We start from the raw sequence: 22,088 nt of genomic DNA on the forward strand, positions 1-22,088 counted from the left end.
ATGTAAGAGGAAAAAACATCTCAAAATACGATGTTTTCAATCTAAAGTGAAGGATTTTTTTTTTTTTTTTAAATCGGACGAACCGTTTGGGCTGTACACTCTTTATGCGCCCAATGTTAAATGAAAATGCAACGTCGCCATTTACCTGGACCCACAATGTAAGTGAATGAAGTTACTGTTTGAAATAGGGGCTGGCCTGCGACATGTTAGCGTAAAAGACAGTCGCTATACGTATATATACGTATATCTCCATTTTATCTTTAGCCTAGAGCACATGATAAATATTTATATACAATTTGAAGGCCGTACACAAAATAGTTTCCGAAATCTAGTGAACGGAAATTAAAAAAAAAAAAAATCAAATCCTCTTTTCCTTCTCGGGGATCGAATTTTTCAAAACCCCATCATACTTTGAGCTTTGTGTGCAAGGACAATATTAATAGAAAATTTCATGGTTCTATGACGTGATAGTTTCGAAAATCTAGTGGACTTACTCTTATATTTTATATTATTATTATTTGTTACTGTCGCACAGTTATTCAACAAATACTTCATTCTGTTTGAGAAAAAAAAATAATGTTCAATAACGCATACAGGGAAAAAAATCTCCTCGACAATATCTAATTTGAGTTACGGACTCAATACATACTAATGTGAAATGTATGCAAAAACATAAAAAAAAAAAAAAAAAAAAAAAAATAACCATAAAATCCTTGTCTTTGGGCCCAAAACATAGCTGGGTTAATGACGGAACATGTAGGAAATATAAGGAAGAACAGCACCAAATAAAATGTGTTCTTCCGTGTGTACGTCCTAGGTAATGGTATAGAAGAGTATTACACTTACATATTCATATGGGAGATATTTGATACGTTGTTCCTCATTAAACTTTCACGAACAGAGTTACCACTCCGTTTTCGCTAATCCCTGAAGCCAAACAATTGGATCTGAATGTGATGTTTAAAATTCACTTTTTATTAGCTTTTTTTCTTCCTTTTAATATTCCCCTCCTCCCTCTACAGCACTTGTGAAGTCTGATGAAGAAGTGGAAGTAGGGGAGAGGAAAACTTGGTCCACGTGATCGCAGGGCGGGTGGGGGAAAGAGGCCGGGACTTGTGTGATGCGGCTGGTTTGGCCGTACGGTCAGTTTCAGCCGAGTGCCTCAATCCGACAGACAGACAGAGTGGTGGGAGTAGTACTATAGTGCATGTGTGTGTATGTGTGTTCATGTGACAGTGGATACTGTATGTGAAAATAAGTGATTCTGTGGTGGTGGTCTGGTGGGGAATCTGTTCCGTTGGCAAGATGAGGATCCCGGCTACGGGACGCCGGGACTCGTACAGTGTGACATCACGGAGGAGAAACGCCGCCAGATCAAGGTGGGTGATGTTGTCACTTCAATAAATAATTATTAAATAATAATTAGTTCCCATCCATTAAGGAGGAAACATTATCATTTTGCTTTAAAAAAAAAAAAAAAAAAAAAAATCAGTAAACTTACAAGAAGTAACATAGTTGCCATGAACCACGATCTACTTCTAGCGCAAGGAATGTAGTTGATACGAATACATAATGATTGGTTTTAACCATAAAGATGAAACATTATTTATTTTAATTTTAACAGTAAGCATCGTCTTAGTTTAGATTGTAATTTATCAAAGACATTATGACAGCATATTTGTCGCAGATCCGTTGTAATTTTGCGGAAAATTCGTAGTCTGAATGAGAAACGTGGTTTTGCTTTATTAACACATGTATCAATGACAGAATCACAAAGTAAACTAAATTGACGGAAACTGTCAAGAGGGTATTTACAGCCACGTTTGGACTGCCAAAAACTCAAATGCTACCACCACCATCTACAATGGTTAACAATTTTGCAATTGCCACCAGAGGGCACAAGAAGACTGACCTGCTCTTACCTTGAAAAATGTCACCTGTAAATCTTGACCTCAGACGAAAACAGAATGGTTTTATTGGTGTGTAAACTACTTCTCATAATTGCATCACTATATACTCAGAAAACACGTGTTAAGACATGTTACCTTGTATGACGATTCCGCCCAAACGTAGGTTCTAGTCCATTTGCGGTAATGTAGTTACGTGGAACCAATAAACTAATACAGCTGGGGTAATATGGCTAGTATTTTTCCTCTTTGATAGAAAATTGAAATAGGGAAGACCCCATGTTAGAGAGCTATAAAGAGAAGGGATACTGCGGGAGTTAGTGTTAAGTATATCACATACACGTAGAACAACTGAATAACTGGTACTACTTCACATAGATATTCGAATATTAACTTAGGGTTGCTTGCAAGATAAAAGAGTAGAGATTATCTCTTCTCGAAAATATGTCGTCAGTGATGTCTAGTCCCAGAAGTGCATCTCTTTCGATAGAAGAGCTCTGGCTTGTCTCGTCTCATAGGCACCCAACCTTAAGTAGTAACCTGAACTAACAGCATTGGTAGTCAATGCGCTAACCACACACTATTCAGTTTAAAGTACCGCCGTTTGGCCGCTGTAACCTTTCGTAGCCTATAGCGCCAAGGAATTTGGTTGCTAGATACCAACAATTATAAGTGTCATTCAGGCATTGAGAATTCAAATTCGAAGTTTCATGTTTTCTTTCTTAAATGAAAAGAAAGAAAAAAACTATTGGAGATATAGATAAATTTTCTATTATATTGGCACACTTAATTTAGACAGATGGCCAACCAACAAATTTGCCAACTTTACAAGAATTTATAGTCCTTTAGTCTTTGTTGCGATTGATGAAATTTTATATAGACCTATAATATCTTGGTACAATTCATTGTATCAACAACTTTGACACGGAGTGGCAAAATTTATTATAATTTATTCTACCGTGAAAGAAAACGAGATTATCTATAAAATAAAAGACTATTACGTAAACCTTCTATGCATGACAAAAACATATTGAAAGTTGGAAGCTCTGCTGACAATTTAATACATCAACCTACTTCATATTTACGTATTATTAAACATGTCCGTGGTTGGGATTCTTGCTTCTCAATCACACATCTTGGATTCTAATTCAGTCTATCGCGACTAAAGTTTTTCTAGATTTTTCTCCTCAATTCTAGCAGATAAAAACCGACAGTGGCGTAGTTAGATTTTGTTTCGGGGGGCTATGCAAAATACGTGTATTTAGTACAAAAATTTAGCAGTGAATCTAACTTTTTATTCTTATTCGTAGAAGAAAAAGGAAGCATTCTCTTGGCCTACCTAATTTCTCGGGCTACTTATTCCCCCCTCTTGATTTTCCTTAATTCAAACATTTACTTTTCTAAATAACTAAATGATGTAAATATTTCTTTGCTATAATAACTAAAATCCCGTTAGGTTGATATCCGTGCAAGTTGGTGTGGAACGCCAGTTTCGCTTATCAGCTCCTGTTAGTTTTGGTGTTACTGACGACGGCCGACTTGAATCACAACTAACAACGGTTGAAAGTATGATAGGCGAAATGAAAGAAAGTAACAACTAAGAATAAGAAACAGAAGAGTAGAATGGACGAAAGAAAGAAAGAAAAAGAACGTAGTTCGCACATAGAATGAAATTTGTCAAACACAGTATTATTTCTGAACAACGAACCTAAGAAAATGGAAAGTCAATGAAATTCTTAGAAATGATAAGAAGGATTATTGTTGTTGTATGTGGAATGTGAAAAACTAATAAATTTATTTCGGAGGGGTTTGAGCCCGATAGCCTCCTAAATACGCCACTGAACACCGATATACATGGGCTTTGGCCGGTTTCCTTCCACTTCCTGTTGTTGTTTATTCTTAATGATATCGTTGTAAATTGACCTCACAGGAAGTTTCTTAAATGACTAAACAAACACAAATAATGAAGTATTAAAAACTCAGATTTTTTCAAGAAAAGTTAACACTGTACACACAGAACATTTTTTTTTTTTCTAGTTCAATTTGATTATGGATGGAGAAGAACGGAGAATATTAGATTGTGAAAGAAGCGATCAGTGAAAACGTTATTTAAAAGTTACGGAGGGTAGAACAGTGCTGAAAATAGTGAAAAGATTAAAAGAAGTTGCTTGGGACATTATTTGAGAATAAATTGTTTTACGCGGAGTGTAATAGAATATTAAAAAAAAATAATAATTAGGGAAAGAAGATTACAATCCTGTGGCTCCGTGCATGGAACCAGGCCCGTATCCATATCACCCCCCTAAAAGTTTCAGGGTAGGATTGCAAATGAACTATAATATGGTGATGAAGTATAATATGATTAGGTCGGGCCCGGTGCTGTGCAGTGGAAAATGAGCGCCCGGGGCGAGAGTATACGACGGCGCCCCCATACATATATTCCAAGTAATTTTTCCTTTCTTTTGCCTCTTTTTCTCCCGATTTTTCACCCCCCTTACTTCCGCGCCCGGGGCCGTCGCCCTGCTCGCCTCCCCCACGGCAAGGCCCTAGTCGGGCCCCCCTAACTTCTACCGCCCCCCCCCCCGTAAATTTTTGAGCTGGCTATGGGCCTGCATGGAACCTATAACCTACACAAGAAAAGTTAGCAGAAAATAAAGTCTATGAAAATTTCTTTATTAAAGATTTCTAGACTATGCTACCATTGTTGCTTTCATATTACTGCATATGCGTGCCACATTAACGATTGAAGGAATGGTGTGTTAAAGGTTTAGCCCTGCAGCGGTTTTGAACCATTATCTCCATGTTCAAAATTGTGTGGGTTACAGGCTTCGTGCACAGTGCCACAGAATTTAGGGAGAGTATGTTACAACTACACAAAATACCTAGTGGACATGTGGACATGTAGGCTAATGTGGAAGCACTTCAACTTGCGTCGCATAATCTTTCAGCAATGCCAGACATTTATGAATGATTTTACACAACTTAGAAATATTAAGCCGGAAATCTTTTCCCGATCCTCTTCGCTAAGTTTATCCCAATTTCAAAGACAATTAAGAACACAAAAAAAGAATGTTTTCCAAGAGTTGTATAAAGTATAAAGTAAACGTATAAAGTTAGGTGCCCAATGTTTAGGACGTCATACATTGCGAACCAAAATTTTTGGCCAATAACAAATTATTATTGGTTTATTTAATCGCAATGGCATTTTGTACACACTGGTACATGGCCTCTTTCTTCATTTTTTTAAAAAATATTTTTCATTGTATTTAAGATATTCACTATAAGTCAAAGAAAATGGGGTCACTAAAATTCAGAGATGGGGGATGAAGTTACTTAAGAGCCTTAAAACATATGAAAAATATGTTAAAACTGCTTGAGACAGTTCTAAATGACACTGTTTTCTCCTTTCCTTCTTAGTGCTTACGGTTTTATGCAGTACGTTGTATACTGTATTTAAATGTAGTCAATTTCTCTTGCGACTGGTCAGTGCGCATGTGCGTTGATTTTTAATTTCTATAGAATCTGCATCAAAGTTATACCGGTTCCAGAGAAGTGGGTTGAATGAAGCTGTATATATAAAAACAAATGATGACACATTCATGAATTTCATTTATGAACATTTAAATGTGTTATTTCTTTGATTTTCCAAGGTTAATCTTGCCACTTGGTTGCAAAATACACCTAACTTTAAAAAAAATGTATAATATGATGCGTATATGTGTGCTTCAGATCTTCGTTTAAGTGATTTATTTCTGGCACTTTCCATGCGTGCATTTGCATTAGCGCATATTTTAGCATATATATATATATTTTAATTTTAAGTCTTTGAATATAAAATAATTCATTGTGTATGTGTGGCCATAACTACTTACTAAGTAATGCGGGGTTCAACATGTGATAGAGCAGTGTCGTAGTTCAGTGGTGGAGCGCTCACCTCTAGTTTAAAGGTGGCCGGCCATACACGCGGCGAGTTGGTCGCCAAGCGACCGGCAATCCGGTCGATGAGTAATAAGATTGCACGGATATCGTCCCTTATATGGGACCATTTCGACAAGATTGCAGACAATCTCGGTATCGTCTGGCAATGATTTGATCGACTGAAAAGTCCATTTGATACATCGGGTTACCGAGCAAGACAGGCATCGCTGAGCGATTCCCAGGAGCGGCAAGCAAATGATATAGGACGGTCGCTGAGTGTCCGCGCATACGGAAAACAACCCAACTCCCATGTTTCACCCAGTAGCAGACGCCTTATAAGCGAGTACAGTATGCTCCAGTTGATAACTGAGGAAGTAGAGGTTACCTACTTGATTGCTAGGACCTAAAAACACCTTTCGACCTGAAATTTGATCGCCCATCGAAACTGGCCGTGTGTATGGCCACCTTTAAGAGTCCTTAAGTTGATTCCAGGTCGTAATGTGCTTTGTGCCGGACGATATTGTGTTCATGGGTTTCCTTCCACTATATTCATTTAATCAATTCTTTAAAACAAAGTATTCGTCCGGTATCTTGAGTTTAATTTTGAGTTTTTGTTTATATGCTCTTATGCAATACAGATATCATGAATGGCAGCAGTACCTACTATTAGTAGAATCCGAACCATAACCGAGAGTTGAATCCATCGCAGTTGCAGGTGCACAGGTGCCCACACCATCATCCAAGATAGACCTTTACAGTTTAGGTCGTTCCCTACCACACTATTTCTCCTCACAAGAAGATTGGATTACTGTACCCCGCCAAATGCATATGCTTTATAAAGGAATTTGCTCGTATATGTCTTTCTTACATAGATCTTTTTCTAGGGCCTATGAAGTATCTGTCGACTTTTACGCTTCTAATTCTTAGAGCTCCTAAGTTTAAATGCCTTAGCTGGTCCAGTTCAGAATGACTAGTGAAACAAGGTGAACACTTGCACCTCATGATAACAGAAATTATTCTGGCGAACTTGGAATCTAAGTCAAAACAACACCAAACATGAGCATGCAAACATTTGAATTTATATAAACAGGGTATGCTGAAGACGTTCCACAAGCCAGATACTGAAATGACACTTGAATGACAACTAAATTGATACTTGACCTTGAGAGCTGTTTTGATGCTAACCAATCCTCTTAGAGTGGAATTGGCAACGCTGTGTGATGTATGAATCAACTTTGACTGGCATGATGTATATGCTCTTAAGGCGGATTTTCATGCAAGCATCCATTGCGTATTTTGCTTGCGATGTGGCTGAATAACCAATTGAGAAAGTTGTTTAAGTACGGTTTTTACGTGTAACACAACTTTTTGTTGGTTACACATAGAAATTGCAAGCAAGGAACGTAACGGACGCTTGCATGAAGATTCGCCCTTAGTGAGATAAGAACCTTACCATTATGTCACAGTCAGATACGTACGCAGGAATTTATTTCGGGGGGGGGGGTCCAGAGCTCTTTGGATGGGGCTTAAATTCAATATAAGGATAAAATATTAAAACTTATAAAATCGCCCCCTAAATTTAGACTAAAATCGCCACCTAAGTTTACAGGAAAGTCAAGAATTCGGAGAGGGTCCGGACCCCCAGGACCCACCCTCTGCGTACGTCCCTGGTCACAGTATAGCATTCGTTCACTGAAAACAAATTTCTTATAGTGGAAGTTTGGTAGTACAACGTTGCGCTCTCATTAGTTCACGCCTAACGTTTAAAAAAAAAAAAACTGTGCATAGTGGAAATAGGTTTAACAAAGTAAATATTTTCTTATAATATCATAGAAGTAGGTAATAAGTGATAAATTGCCGTACTAAATTAAGGTTAAGTAAGACTTCAATTAATTTATATAGGTACAATCTTTTCAAGAAGAGCAATTCAATGTATCGTCCAACATAGTTTATAAACACTAGTCTTTTTTAACATTTTTTTTAAAGAAGTAAATAGTTGTTTATGCTTTTGTTGTGAAGATGTTCCAGATTTGTTCCATCCTTCTCAATAACAAAAAAAGAAAAAGAAAAAAGATAAAGAAAGAAAGATAGTGGCGGACATTGCTTCGCATTTTACTTTTTTAAAAAGATTTATAGTGCATACCGCTATCTGACAAAGATAAACAACGTTTTATTTATCTAGATCTTTCGTACTTAACGTATGAGACGAGACAACAACAACATGAATAATCATGATACATGAGAGAGGGAGAAAAAAAAGGGAAATTTCTCTTTCTTTTATTTTCAGAACAAAGTGAGCCCGTAATTGCTCTGAAATCGAACCACGAATATTCCATAATAGTTGGTGATCAATTTTACTCAACGACTGCATTATTATCAGCTGCAACAGTGGAAGCAAAGTACGTGAAGTCTTGTTGAACTTTTTTTTTTCCTAAGGAGGAAGGGGAATGTAGGAAGTATCAGATACTTTCTGCAATTTTGTGGGGGATATTTTATAACAAAACAAATAGGTATGATTAAAGAATAAAATGCACATATTTGTCTTCAACCCTTCTTAGGGTCATTGAACCGATGTCCAATACTATTTTATTGTTGAATCCAATGAAGGAAGAATTACAATTTGATGCGATTTTTTTTTCAATCTGTTGTTGCATGAAATTCCTTTGACAGATAGTATTATTCTCTTCCAAACGATGACATGCTTTGAACAGAATTATGACAGTAAACGGTATCTAAATATTAAAATGCTCTCCGAAGAAAAGTTTATATGTTTGTCTCTAATCCTTTGGACGATGAGATTTCGAAAACCACAAGTGCTAAAAACGTGCCGTTTTCGCTGGTCGATTCCAAATTTTGTGTACATTGTCTGGTTCTAATTGAATATTTTTTTAAAAAAAAAACGTGGCCGTTATTTCTTTATTACATTTTTTAGGGGTACACTGGGAGTGTTGAAATTTAAAAAAAAGTAAAACATCATATCCTGAGTTGTGCATTCCAACACAGCATAGGTGTATATAGGGGTTGCATATATCTTAGGCGTTTGTTTCACGGCCAAATGATAATGAAAAACGAAGGATAATCATTTCTCCAGGCTAAGATGAATTTTTATTGTTTAGAGTGTTTTGCTCAATGAATACCATATATCACTGACACCATATTATAGTAATTGTGTATGTAATGTATTTGCTTATTACATAGTGCATGCAAGAAAAAAGGAAAACACTGATCATACATAAATAAGAAACTACATCCGGAAATAGACTCAATCTTGCAAACGATGCGAGATGTTGAAAAATAATCTTGTCGATTTTTATCAAGACATCTTTCACTCATGTCTGTAAAGAGACATGTACAGAATGTCGTGAGGGATGACAAGAAGATTCATACTCATATGTGAATGATGCACTGTGTAGAGAGCCCAGGTTCAGCTAGTATTTTTTAAAAAATTAAAGATAAGGTACAGACTTTTTCTTTTTAAAAAATATTATTAACGCTCAATCAAACGACATTTACAAAATACTAATATAACGCTGTAAGTTCTAGAGTAATATTAATGTATAGTAAAGAGAAATGAGAAATAGGTATATCAATCGATACATCTAAATTATCGAGCTGAACAAAAGGCCGTCCAAGAAAGTAAAATTTCCATGCACAGTTTTCGAGAAAATCGAAGGAAACAAAATTTTATGGTACAAAAAAAAAAAAAAAAAAAAAAAAAAAAACTGGCAAGTGTGGCTAACAATAATAGGCTTAAAAGCGCATCACTTACTAAGGTACAACATATATTTAAAATATGACGCCAATTAGCCTTGGTGATAGAGGAAGAGGACAGGATACTTTATGGCTAATGAGCTGTAATATACTAAAATTATCATAAACTTGAATCTTACATTTAAAGTTTTTTTTTCCGGTTTATAGTTTGTCCCTTCACAGATCCCTACCGTTGACTTGGATTATTTCTCAATTGATTCTAGTAGGTTATATATATACCTTCCCAAATCCTTTCCTTTGTTATTGTTAAATATCCAGTATAAAATGGCCTCTGAGCTGTATCCAGGATGTTTCAAAGGATATATATATACAGGATGTTTCAAAGCAACACCAACAACGTTTGGGAGATGATTCCTGAGACCAAGGTAAGACGAAAAGTATAGACCAACCTGGTTGCACAAATGCTTCCTTTCAGAGTTACAGACTGCCGAAAACATGAAAATATGAACTTTAAAGATCCATAGCTTCAAAATTATGGGACGTACCGTAGTCGGGGAAAGACTTTACTTAGGAACTAATATGTGTCCTATCCAAATATGCATGTTTCAGAATTCTAAGGTACTCACGCAACAATTTTTATATAGGGAGTTTGGCTACTGGCACATAATTTGAAGTACTGAAAAACTACCTCCACACTAAAATCACTTTGTTGGTAGATACGGATTATGAAAAGTGTAAATCTGTTGAAATTTCGAATTCGATCTTCCCATGATGACCATACTTTCTTTTCTCTTATCGTTGTGGGGGTCCGCGGTGGCTCAGTGGTAGAGCATTCACCTGTGGTGCATGGGATCCTTAGTTCGATTCCAGCTCGCGCCAAGTGAGCTTTGTGGTGGACAAACACCGTGTGCGTGGATTTTCTCAGGGTTCTCCCACTTTCTTCATATCCCACCATTTCATTCATTCCTCATAATCACCGTCTCCTTCAGTATAGCCGGCATAACGTGAGACGTAAAACTTAAAGATTTCATTTCATTTCTCTTAGCGTTGTTCGGAAGTGAAAAAAAGTAATGTTAATTTGAATATCCCATTATTATGCCCTGTGGGCTAAGCGAGACGGGGAATTTAAAAAAGTTCATGGAATGAATGTAGTGGGAGGAAACAAGAGAAACACGTGACTTCCACGTTGGACTAATGAACGAGTTGAATGGACTAGTTAACCTGCCTCGCGAGCGCTTTCATTGCACGTGGTTCTGGACTCGATCACCTATGCGAAGAGAAAAATTAAAGCATTACAGTGATTCAGATTAAACCTTAAACTGTAGGTTCACGTTTCATATAGCCTCTGTTGTAACGAGAGACTGCAAACTTCAATAAGCAACAACAAAATTCCGAAAAAAAAAAATTAGACCAATTTTGTCCGCTCTACAAAATCATATTTTGAGAGATCAAACTGAGAATTGAGGGACTGTTCATACCACTTTCTGTCCAGTGTGTACTACTACTACATATTTGCTCACCCTTATACATAAAGTGGATTAAAGTCGTAAACTTTAATTAGCGTGTAGTGTATGCTAATATATGTATATGTTTTCTTATAAATTTAATAAAATAAATGTATTAATTAAAGAAAATACTTGTTTTTTAACAGTCGAACAAGTTCATGCTATTGCAGAAACATTGTAGCAGTATCTAATTGATGAAGTGGGCTTGTAATATGGGAAACTCCCTTTTCTGTTCTGGTCGCATGCCAGAAAGGAAACACTTACAAGGAAGCAAAGAAGATTTATAGACAGGAACCAAGCGCAAGGATTTACATACATTGCGTGGCTGTATCATACATAATATTGTAATACATATCGGTGGACGCATCAATTTCATTAGTCTCCGTCAAATAACTCCTTGGAATTCATTTTTTTTTTTTAAAGCCAAAAGTTAATACATTCAAATAGGAATTGTGTAAATTGTTTTGCAGTTCAGCGGATCGGAATTGCTTACGATTTGTAGCGTTTCTTTTGAAGATTTTGTAAATGAATGCATGTTTATCTGTCCTTTAGGTATTTCCGTCCTAAATTCCTGTATAGGGGTGTTCGGAATTCGATTTCGTATTCCGGAATTCGGAATTCATCTAATTCCGGAATGTTCCGGAATTCCGGAATTTCGAAATTCCGGAACGTTTCGAAATTCCGGAATGTTCCGAAATTCCGGAACGTTTCGAAGTTCCGGAATGTTCCGAAAATTCCGTAACATTCCAAAAGTTTGGAATTGTGGAATGTTCCGATTTCTGCAACAAAATCACGGAATTTACACTGAATCACTTATGATTGAGACTTTATGGATAACCAGACAAAGTTCCAAATCTTATGCGCAATCGTTCACAGTGAACGGATTTAGAGAATGAAACAAACCAGTTGCCGTAGACCAAAACTCTTTCCTTCAGCACAGCGGAATCAATATCCAGTTTCAAAGCTAAGCTTTGCGCACACCTCTCAGTTCGGGGTAACAGCAAAAATTATTTTTTCAATAAGAAGTTCCGGAATGTTTCGAAATTCCGGAATGTTCCGAAATTCCGGAATGTTTCGAAATTCCGGAATGTTCCGAAATTCCGGAATTCCGGAACGTCTTGAAACTGTTCCGATTCCGGAATTGGAATTTCCGTTCCGAAAAATTCCGGAATTCCGGAATTAGGAACAGCCCTATTCCTGTACCACTTCTGGAGATTAGTTTCCAATCTCCCAGATTTTTTGATATTTTATTGATGAAAAAAAAAATTAGTTGGATCCATTAGCATTAAACTGGAATGAAACGAAATGAACTGTTTCAATTGAACGTCTCACGTGATGCCCTTTAGGCTAAGGGACACGGATGATTAATGGTAAGTGAATGGTAATGGAAGAATTGTTGTAGTGAGAATGTGCGGAGGAAACGGGAGTAGCCCCGAGAAAACCCATGGACACGATGTAGTCCACCACAAATTAACTTGGCTCGGAGTCGAATCACGGACCCCACGCATCAGAGATAAGCGCTCTGCCACTGAGCTACCATGCCTCCCACTATGATTGATATTAAATTTTTGATGTTTATTATTATTATTATTATTATTATTATTATTATTATTAATAATAATAATAATAATAATAATAATAATAATAATAATAATAATAATAATAATATACCTTCATACAGCCTTAAACGTTTCAATTATGATTTATATTACCATGCTTTCAGGCACTAAAATTCTTAAATGTATTTGCAACAGCTAGTCTCCCTTATTGCATAACGGAGTGCTCTAACGTAAATATTGCATATTATAACCTATACTTTAGTCAACAAATACAACAATAATTCTAGCTTGTTTCCCAGGTGATTGTTACTTAGAATGTATTGGGTTGACGCCCTATAAGGCGTCGAAGGGACTCACTGGATATGGTATGTTTTAGTTTCTAAACTACCGACACCACTGCTACGAAAAGATTTATTTCTATACTGAGCCAACATCCGTGTTCAAAAAGATTCTAAGTCTAAAAGTAAACGTTCATCGTATTAGTCACCACAACGTGACGATATCCAGATAGACGTAAAATCAATTTGTAAGATAATGGTATTAGAAATGGACGTTGTGATGATTAGCTTAACGCCTCACAGTATCGCCTTTATTTAATCCTCTTTCCGTTGACAGATCCTTCTGGATTGACAGACAGTTGAGGGAGACTTCAGTGTCAGCTGTGAACGTATGGCAGTAGAATAGGCTCTGTAAATCTCATGACAGTCATGTGGTCGTTTGAGAATCCCTTTTGAACGACGGTCTAAAGGTTTTGTAAACGTATGAGATGATGAAACAAGTTCTATAACTGGGCTTTTAGATGTAAATGTATGAAGCGCGTATAATTAGTATGAATTTATAAAAAGCAAGCCTCAAGTCAACGGGGAATAAGGGAAGTTTTATCTTCTCGTCAACTAATTTATCTGGCTCGTTAGCCAGGGATATATTTTCCCTAATTTCAAATATATCACTGTGTAAAAACAAAAATCTTGGATATATATTTATTTTTAAAAAATCCCCCTCGTTAAAACAAAAAAGCTTATTTCAAACTCTGGTAAATTGTAAGGCTTTTTTTTTTTTTTTTTTTAAATCGAAATAGTGCCTTCTGCTACAAGTTAACGCAGCGTCCATTTCAAGAATATTTCTCTTCAAACAAGCAAGTATTAAAAAATGCAAGTTCTATACGGTTGTAACTTTCTAAAATTATAAAGACGAGTTGTCTCCCGTAAGTGTTCGATCTACAGTTTTCTATTCCATAATGTACGTCAATAGTTTGTTGCTACCATGCAGCCTAATAATGTATGAGTGGTCCTGGGTTCGCTTTTCGGTGGGAACACATATAATTGTGTTATAATTGAAGAGGTAACAACAATTAAGAGATAGCGAACTACGGTCTAGAAAGCAAGAAGTAATTGCATTGTGTACCAATGTGCTGACCATATGCATTACATTGTTGAATCTTCATCACATGACTCATCATAAGCATTTATAGGTTTTTATTGTCAGCCAGTTTTGTATTTAATTGGATACAGCGAAAGACCATTACAAATTATATCAATTTATATAATTAATTTTCGACTTCATTATTGGTAAAACGTAAAGCCCATTTCCCCTTATTCAATCTCGTTTATCCAACAACTGCTTACACTTTATATAAAAGCATCACGGAACACACTAATTATGCGAACATCTCCCCTTAAAGAATATCATTTTTTTTCAGTTTCCGTTCAAGTGACATTAAATTTGGATGTACAGTCTTGTTTAAAGAATTTGGTTACCAACTTTTATGTCTAAAGTCCTGTACTCTTTATCCAGAAATGGAACTAAATCAAATAAATTTGAATTTGCTCTGGTCAACTGAGATCTTTTATTTCAAGCAATGTTTTAAATTACCATCCCACAGTCTATGAGAATGTGGTTTTTAAAACAGGGATTAGTACTAATATATATATATATATATATATATATATATATATATATATATATATATATATATATATATATAGTGAAACCTAATATCTAACGTTAATCACCCTGGAAGCTTCATCATAGTTATTCATTAGGATACGAAACTTTTGCGCAGCAGATCTGCAGTTCGATTCCCACTTTAAGCTCCAGGTTCACGCCTTAAATAGCATTGATGCTGAGAAATGTTATACTCCTAACCAACCATCAATTGGCCACTCTGATATACATTAAAATGGTTGACATAAGAATTTTCTAACTTAATAGAGGAGTTACGTCAATGACTATACTTACATGATTTGGGAGATATGATTATCACCTTATCTGAGTTTACTATAGGATACAGTGAAACATGTAATGCATTAAACAATCAAACTAATTAATCTAGCATATTAATAAAGGTACTAACAAAGATACACATACATTAAATGTATCATTTTACATATTTGCAATTTATATGAATATTGATGCATTGACATGTTTCACCTGCTACACGCTAATGCATATTTTATTTTGGACTTATGCAAATTAACATGTCAACTGAGCAAAAAAAAAAAAAATGAAAATATAATGTTGTGTATATAACGAAGAGAAAATTAAGGAGTAAAACGACGTTTTAATAATAATTGTATGCCTTTTTGTTTACCAGCACACATAAAATATTTTTTTTTTTTTTTTTTTTTTTTTTTTTTTTTTTTTTTTACTCAGAAACTATGAGGAAATGATTTTATACAACAAACTCATTAGTTCCTGACGATGTTTTGAATTTTAGTAGGAAATTCATTGATGAAACAGATTGTTAAAAGCCGGTCTCAAGATTCATCTTCGATACTTCATTAATGGAAAGTGTCACCTATTCTTTATATTCCCGTACAATTTATGTTCTTGCGTAATGAAAGTAACATGATTCGTGATGTTATAGTGTGCGTAACATAGCATTTTAGAAGAAGAACGAAGCAGATACTGGATCTGTTCGACTTCCGTAATCGATGTCTTGTTTCTTAACTTCTCTCTCTCTCTTTCTCCTTTTTTCTTTCTTTTTGCTTATCTATCTATTATTACTTTTTCTTTATTTTTGAGTCTTTGTCTTGGTTTTGTTTTAAGGTGGTTAATAACGTTGCGATATCGAAGATCTCCTACCGGAAGAAGAACGTTTTGAAATAACCGGTCTTCTAATCTTCGGAGGATCAGGTGCTTCTCATAGAACGATGTAAAATAGCTTTTGCAGAATTCTTGCTTAGTAATCATTTCTGCTTGTTTTTTCTTCTTTTTAGTTCTTTTCTTGTTTTGTTTTAGCTTATATTGAGTTCCTTGTGGATTGTTGTAACTTAATATTTAAAAAAAAATGTATTTGGTAGATATATTATTGTATTAAAAAAAAAAAAAAACATGTGAACCAAATAGACCATTTAGAGTCAGATGTTCGTGCCAAGAATGAAATTTATTTTCTTAATATTTCATGTTAATCGAGTATTTGCCCTTTCTTAGCGATTAAGAGGCCCCAAATGCGAATCTCGTGGATGTTTACAGCACTATTTTTCTTTACTGAGTATTACTCTTAGCGTCACGAGGCAGATGTTAAAATTGTACCTATTTTATGCCCTGACAGACTTCTTTCCAAAATTTTTTGCTATGATTCAGTGTTATTTACAGTGTGTAAATAATAGAGGGAACGATGGCTCAATTGTAGAGCGCTCATCTCTGGTGCCTGGTTCGATCTCAAGCCATGCGATTTTGTGGTCGATAACATCGTGTTTGTATACTTTCTTGGAATTCCGTTTTCTCCTACATTCTTAGCCTACCAATACTTTTACAATTATTCACTTTTTCATTAATAATCCGTCTCTTATAGCTTACGGGACATAATTGTAAATTCCATTTTATTTCATAATCTAAAATGACTTCACAGCCAGGGACGTATGCAGGAGGTGTTTTGAGGGTCCAGACCCCCCGAAATCCTACTTTTCTGTAAATTTAGTCTAATTTTAGAGATTATTTTACAATTTTTAGTATAATTTATCCCTATATTCAATTTGCCCCCGTCCCTCTAAAATCTTTCGACTTGCGAAATTAAATCCTGCGCACGTCACTGTTCACTACTGTATAAATAATTAAACAAGGGTAGGCGGTAATCCGAATACTGCTTGTATGCCTCGTTTATTTATTTATTTATTTTATTTTATTTTTACCAAACCAACACACCGTTATGTTGACATTACGTTTGCAAAATTGTTATACAAAAATATCATCTTCCCTCAGTTTTAATGGGAAATACTATCCGTGAGTATAATTGTTGAGTGAAAGCTATACATCTCGCAGTATCTGGCTCAGTAATATTCTCTTAACAGACAAAACGCGTTTCTGCAGTGAAATAACAGGGAGCAGGGAGGACAATGGTACAGCGCTCAGCTAAGTTCGATAGGTCCTTGGTTTGATTTCAGGCCACTTGATGAGTTTTGAATATAACTAAATTACACGTTCGCGCTCACACATTTTAACACTACCATTTTAAGAAACAAAATTATCACAAGGTGATGCACATATTTAGTCAACTGTATATACCTATTCTAATTCCAACTATTAATATTCAGTTAATCATTGAAGCTTTTCCTTTTTAAATTTAATGTCACATGATTTTGCACCAAAGCTAAAGGAGACGATGAGATGGATGATATATATATATATATATATTCGTATACTGAAGAAATGTCCAAAGATAAAACATATACCAGTCAGGGATCTCATTAAGCCAAATATAATATAATGATATGGACGTGCATAATTCTCATGCATAATTTTGGATTTTTTTCACTAAATCTAAAATTGATACTGTAAAATAATCACACTACTCATTCTGATGAGACTGACACTGAAGTATTATACCTTTATCAAGCTTTACATCATAACAGTAGCAAGACGACACTACATAGCTAATACGATAGAGCCAGAATTTATGATTAGGCCATAAATTTTAACCCAAATTTACAATTAGTCCTTAAATTTTGGCAGAAATTTATGATTAATTCTTGAAAGTTTAAGAATTAATCATAAATTTAGACCAAAGTTTAAGAACTAATCATAATTTTAAGAAGCTAAAGTTTAAGATCTAATCATAAATTTAGGATAAAGTTTAAGAGCTAATCATAAATTTGGACTAAAATTTAAGAACTAATCATAAATTTAGGCTAAAATTTAAGAACTAATCATAAATTAGTCCAAATTTATGATTAGCTCTTGAACTTTAACCCATATTTTATGATCATTCCTCAACTTTAGCTCAAATTTGAGGTTAGTTGTTAAACTTTAGCAAAACTTATAGTTAGTTCTTAAAACTTTAGCCTAAAATTTATGATTAGTTCTTTAATTTTTGTTCAATTATAATTTCGCGCAAAGATGAGACCTATATGGATTAATGGATGACATCGAGGTAAGCAAAATAAGATGCTTGGAGGTAAATTCTTATGTGTAGTTTTCGAAAAATCAAGAAAAGCTAATTTAATGGCGTTAAAAAGCATGTTGTTCGTTGCAAGCAATAACTTAGTTTTTTTTTTTTTCACAAATTTCACAGGAACAAGTTGTTTATTTATTTATGTAATCATGTTTTAAAAAATACGTGTTAACTAGCAGATTTATTATTTGTCATCTAATATAGAGGTCTGCACGGGCTCGGGCCTACAAAGCATATACCACTTCGGGCCCGGGCCGGGCTGGGGGCGTAAATTTTTAAATATACAACCATATTTCTCGAGCCTTTTCGGGCCTAACTTTGTAAATATACTGTACAACGATGTATATTGCACCGTTCTTTCTGGAGAACTTTTAAAGCACAACTGCAAAATTAAACCTCTATTTGCTGTAAATAAAAATTCAATTTTGCGTTAATTATTAAGTTTCTGTAATTCGGGTTCATTTGATTATCACACGAGCTCGGGCCTAAATGCTATAACATATTTCAGACTCGGGTCGGGCCTCACATTGTAAATTCACGGGCCGGACCCAGGCTAAAAATTCCGGCCTGTGCAGACCTCTAACCTAATACTAACACACATGCTACTTGTGAATAGTAGGAGGAGATAGAAATGAATATTATTAAAAGAAATCTGATTGATATATCTTGAATTTTATGAATAAGTCTATAAGAAAGTACTGTGTAAAGACATAACAAGGTCTTTCACTCTTTAGAAGAGATTAAAAGAAAAAAAAAGTGTTACAATTATAACAATATGACATGACATTATCATACCTTTTCATCTACTGTAAGCTGTAAAGTCTATCAAGCATTGTTGCGTTATCTTGATTGTTAACTGATAAACTCACTTTCGTTGTAGTAGGTGATGGCGAAGAAGTGTGATTGTTGTTAGATAATAATATTATTTTCTCTCTCTCTCTCTCTTTTTTTTAAATAAAGTTTTATATTATCAAATCTTCTATAGCAAAACTGTGTTGTGGAAAATCTATTCCATGCAAAAAAATGTTCCGTTTACACGTGTTACAGACATTTATTTAATGGCGAAAATAACTCCCGTTTCTTTACAAAAAAGAATTTTACGAGCACAACGTCACCACGGAGAAAGTGAACTTTTCATTTTCATCATCATAACAAGAAAGAAAATGGAATGTGATAATGCCTTTGTTTATTATCTATTTTTAATTATTCGATGCTTCTATTAAGATGCGTATTCTCATTGTTAAATTCAGACTCAATCTATGTATAGAAGTAAACTTCAGTGGATTTTCAATTCGATGAGTGAAACCGTGACCATAGAAAATGCTCTTCTATCATGAGTATACATTGCTTTGAATATTCAGGAGGACTTGTTAGAAGCTTTAATATGTTGTGCAATAACGTTGTTTTATCGTCTGTGTAACCATCATAATCTTTTGACAACGTACTTTCGCATATATATATATATATATTTACATGCTTTTATAATCTTGCTTAAATAGAATACCATTTAATTGAAAAATGAAATGAGATTTTTGAGTTTTACATCCTACGATTATGCCGGGTATAGGCTAAAGGAGACGGTGATTATGAGAAATGAATAAAATGGTGGAATGATGAAAGTGGGGGGAAACGGGAGAACCCTGAGGAAACCCACCACACGGTGTTTGTCCACCACCACAAAGTTCACCCGGGACCCATGCACCAGAGGTGAACGCTCTACCACTGAGCCACCGCGGCCCCTTACTATTGGATTGAAACTCAGTATTTTTGTAGCTTTGACAGTAGACAAATCAATTTGCTATAAATCGATCCCATAGAGCAAGCCTACCCAACCGGTGTGTCGCGATACTGCTAAGGAAGACGATTATGATGAGATGGATGATAATGACGAAAGTGAGAGTGGGAAAAAACAGGAGAACCCAAGGAAACCCACACATACGGTGTTTGTTCACCATAAAGATCACTTTGCAGGAGCTGGGATCGAACTATGGACTCCACGCGCCTGAAGTGAGCTATAGAAATCCCTATTGCGATGTTGTACACCAGGATGCAGTCTGTAGTCGGAGTACATGTCGTTCGGATTAGGAGTACAGTATTGTGTTTCGGATCCAATGTAAATTTCCATAACCACGTCAATATCTGACGTAATCTAAATGGTGAAAAGATACATTAAACTCTAAACTATGTTTCTCATTCTGTAAATTACTTGCTTGTGTTTTGATTTCATAAAACTTTCATTTTATTTAATGAATGCAAAACACTTTTGAAGTAACGAAGCGACTCATTTAATAGTCAACAACTGGTTAAACTGCAAACATAAATATTGTGAGCATAATAATTATTCATAGCATTTATTAATAGAGACAACAACTAATAAAGAAATTCATATATTTTTATTTGCCAGTTAGGGAAAAACTGTTTTGAAGGCATAAAAGAAAACTCGATGCCGGTGATTATGCCGAAGGCTTCTGGTATTTTATTTTTACTTTTTTATTTTCCGGAAAAGAAATATTTTTCTAGGCGAAACTACTTTATGCGCCACAGCTTCTCGTTTTTGGTTCACGTTGCCCTAAGTTCTATATTCCATACAGAACAGGGATGCAATATTCACGACGTTATCCTAAGCTCCATATTCCCTACACGATAGGATACAATATTCACGTTATCCTAAGTGCCATATTCCCTACACAATAGGATACAATATTTACATTATGCTAAGTTCCACATTCCCTACACGACATCTTCACGGCGTTATCCTAAGCTCCATATTCCCTATAGAACAGGATACAATCTTCACTATGCTACGGTGAGGAACATAGAACAAAAGACTTAAACATGAGACAGAAACCTCATGGCTAAGTGATTAATACTCCTGCCTTTAGTATATGAGACCCGAGTTCAGTTTCCCGTTAAATGTTATGTAGTCTGAATTCTGCGATAAACTGCAGGTCTATGCTTTATATAGCTTCAGGCTGAAAATGGATGTTAGTTTCAAGCAAATAATCAAAATAAAACATAAATATCAAAACGTTTTGTTTCATTTCTTAGCCCCCAGTTAGGCTATTTTTACTGACTGAAAAGTAGTATCCAATCCATACTCACAAATTACTCTTGTATAATTACGGAGGAAAGTTTCTGAGGATTATAATAGCGTGTTTATTAATTTCCCCAAGCAACCGTTGACCGTGATTGTACTTTGCTCCTTCTCAAAACTTTTTATGTACCAGAGATTTGAAGATGTATTTAGTAATGCTTCTAGCAACCATCAACCTGGTTAGATTAAGACCAGAGAAGAAAGTTTTTCTTGTAATGTATCAACACAACCAGTTGACCGACTGCCTTCAAAAGGAGCTGGTGGATGTGTTAACAGTAATTTAAATACAGAAACGGCGGAAGCTAAAAATCTTCCACAGTGCTCGCTTATTCTTCGATAATTACAATTGTCATTAAAAATGGGTAGCCAACTACACACATATCATACAGTGTGTTTCAAAATGAATATGGAGGTTTTGTAGTATTTATTACAATTAACTTACAATTATTAAAAAAAGTACATGAAATGAACAAGCAACATTTTTGTACATACACTGTTTCCAACCGCTAGTAGCAAAGATGGCGACTAGTGAGCAGAAAGTATTTTGTTTTACATTTTGCAAAGACTGAATCTGTAGTTTCAGTGCAGCTGTCTATGTGGAGAATTTTACGGAGGCGCCCTTATCTACGTCCTTATCTTTTGCAGTTGCTGCAAGCTCTAAAGCCTACAGAGTATGGTTTACACGCTAAGTTTGGAAATGAAATATTTCTGCAAAACGATGAAGATTTTCTGTATCGTGTCGTCTTTAGTGATGAATCGACATTTTACCCAAGTGGCGATGTAAAGATTCATAATATTCGCATCTGGAAGTCAGCAAATCCCCACGAGATGGTACAGTTGCAACAACACTCCCCTGAATTGGATGTGTTTTGTGCGGAAAATATATGGACCTTTCTCGCCTATCGACGACTTGATGTGTGCTGTACGATGAATTGTGCTTACATTGAACACTTGTAGCAAAAGCTGTTTGAGTTGCTCTTTCATTTGATGTATTGTTTATAA

The 22,088-nt window shown here is 35.2% G+C and overlaps 1 protein-coding gene across 3 annotated transcripts in view; it reads left to right on the plus strand.

The window, feature by feature from the left end:
* Positions 1 to 22,088, plus strand: part of RapGAP1 (Rap GTPase activating protein 1) — a 651,202-nt gene that overhangs the window by 234,380 nt on the left and 394,734 nt on the right. Inside the window, exon 1 of one of the 3 annotated variants that reach the window (XM_081736843.1) lies at positions 1,148 to 1,379. The exons of the other annotated variants lie outside the window; for them this stretch is intronic. Coding sequence (XP_081592969.1) covers positions 1,306 to 1,379 — 74 coding nt within the window. The 5' untranslated portion in view covers positions 1,148 to 1,305. Of the gene's footprint in view, positions 1 to 1,147; positions 1,380 to 22,088 lie in introns of those variants that run through there. 3 annotated transcript variants of the gene reach the window in all.

This window comes from Thermobia domestica, chromosome 13 (assembly GCF_964235325.1).
Source record: "Thermobia domestica chromosome 13, izTheDome1.hap1.1, whole genome shotgun sequence".
In the NCBI taxonomy this organism is placed as follows: Eukaryota; Metazoa; Arthropoda; class Insecta; order Zygentoma; family Lepismatidae; genus Thermobia; species Thermobia domestica.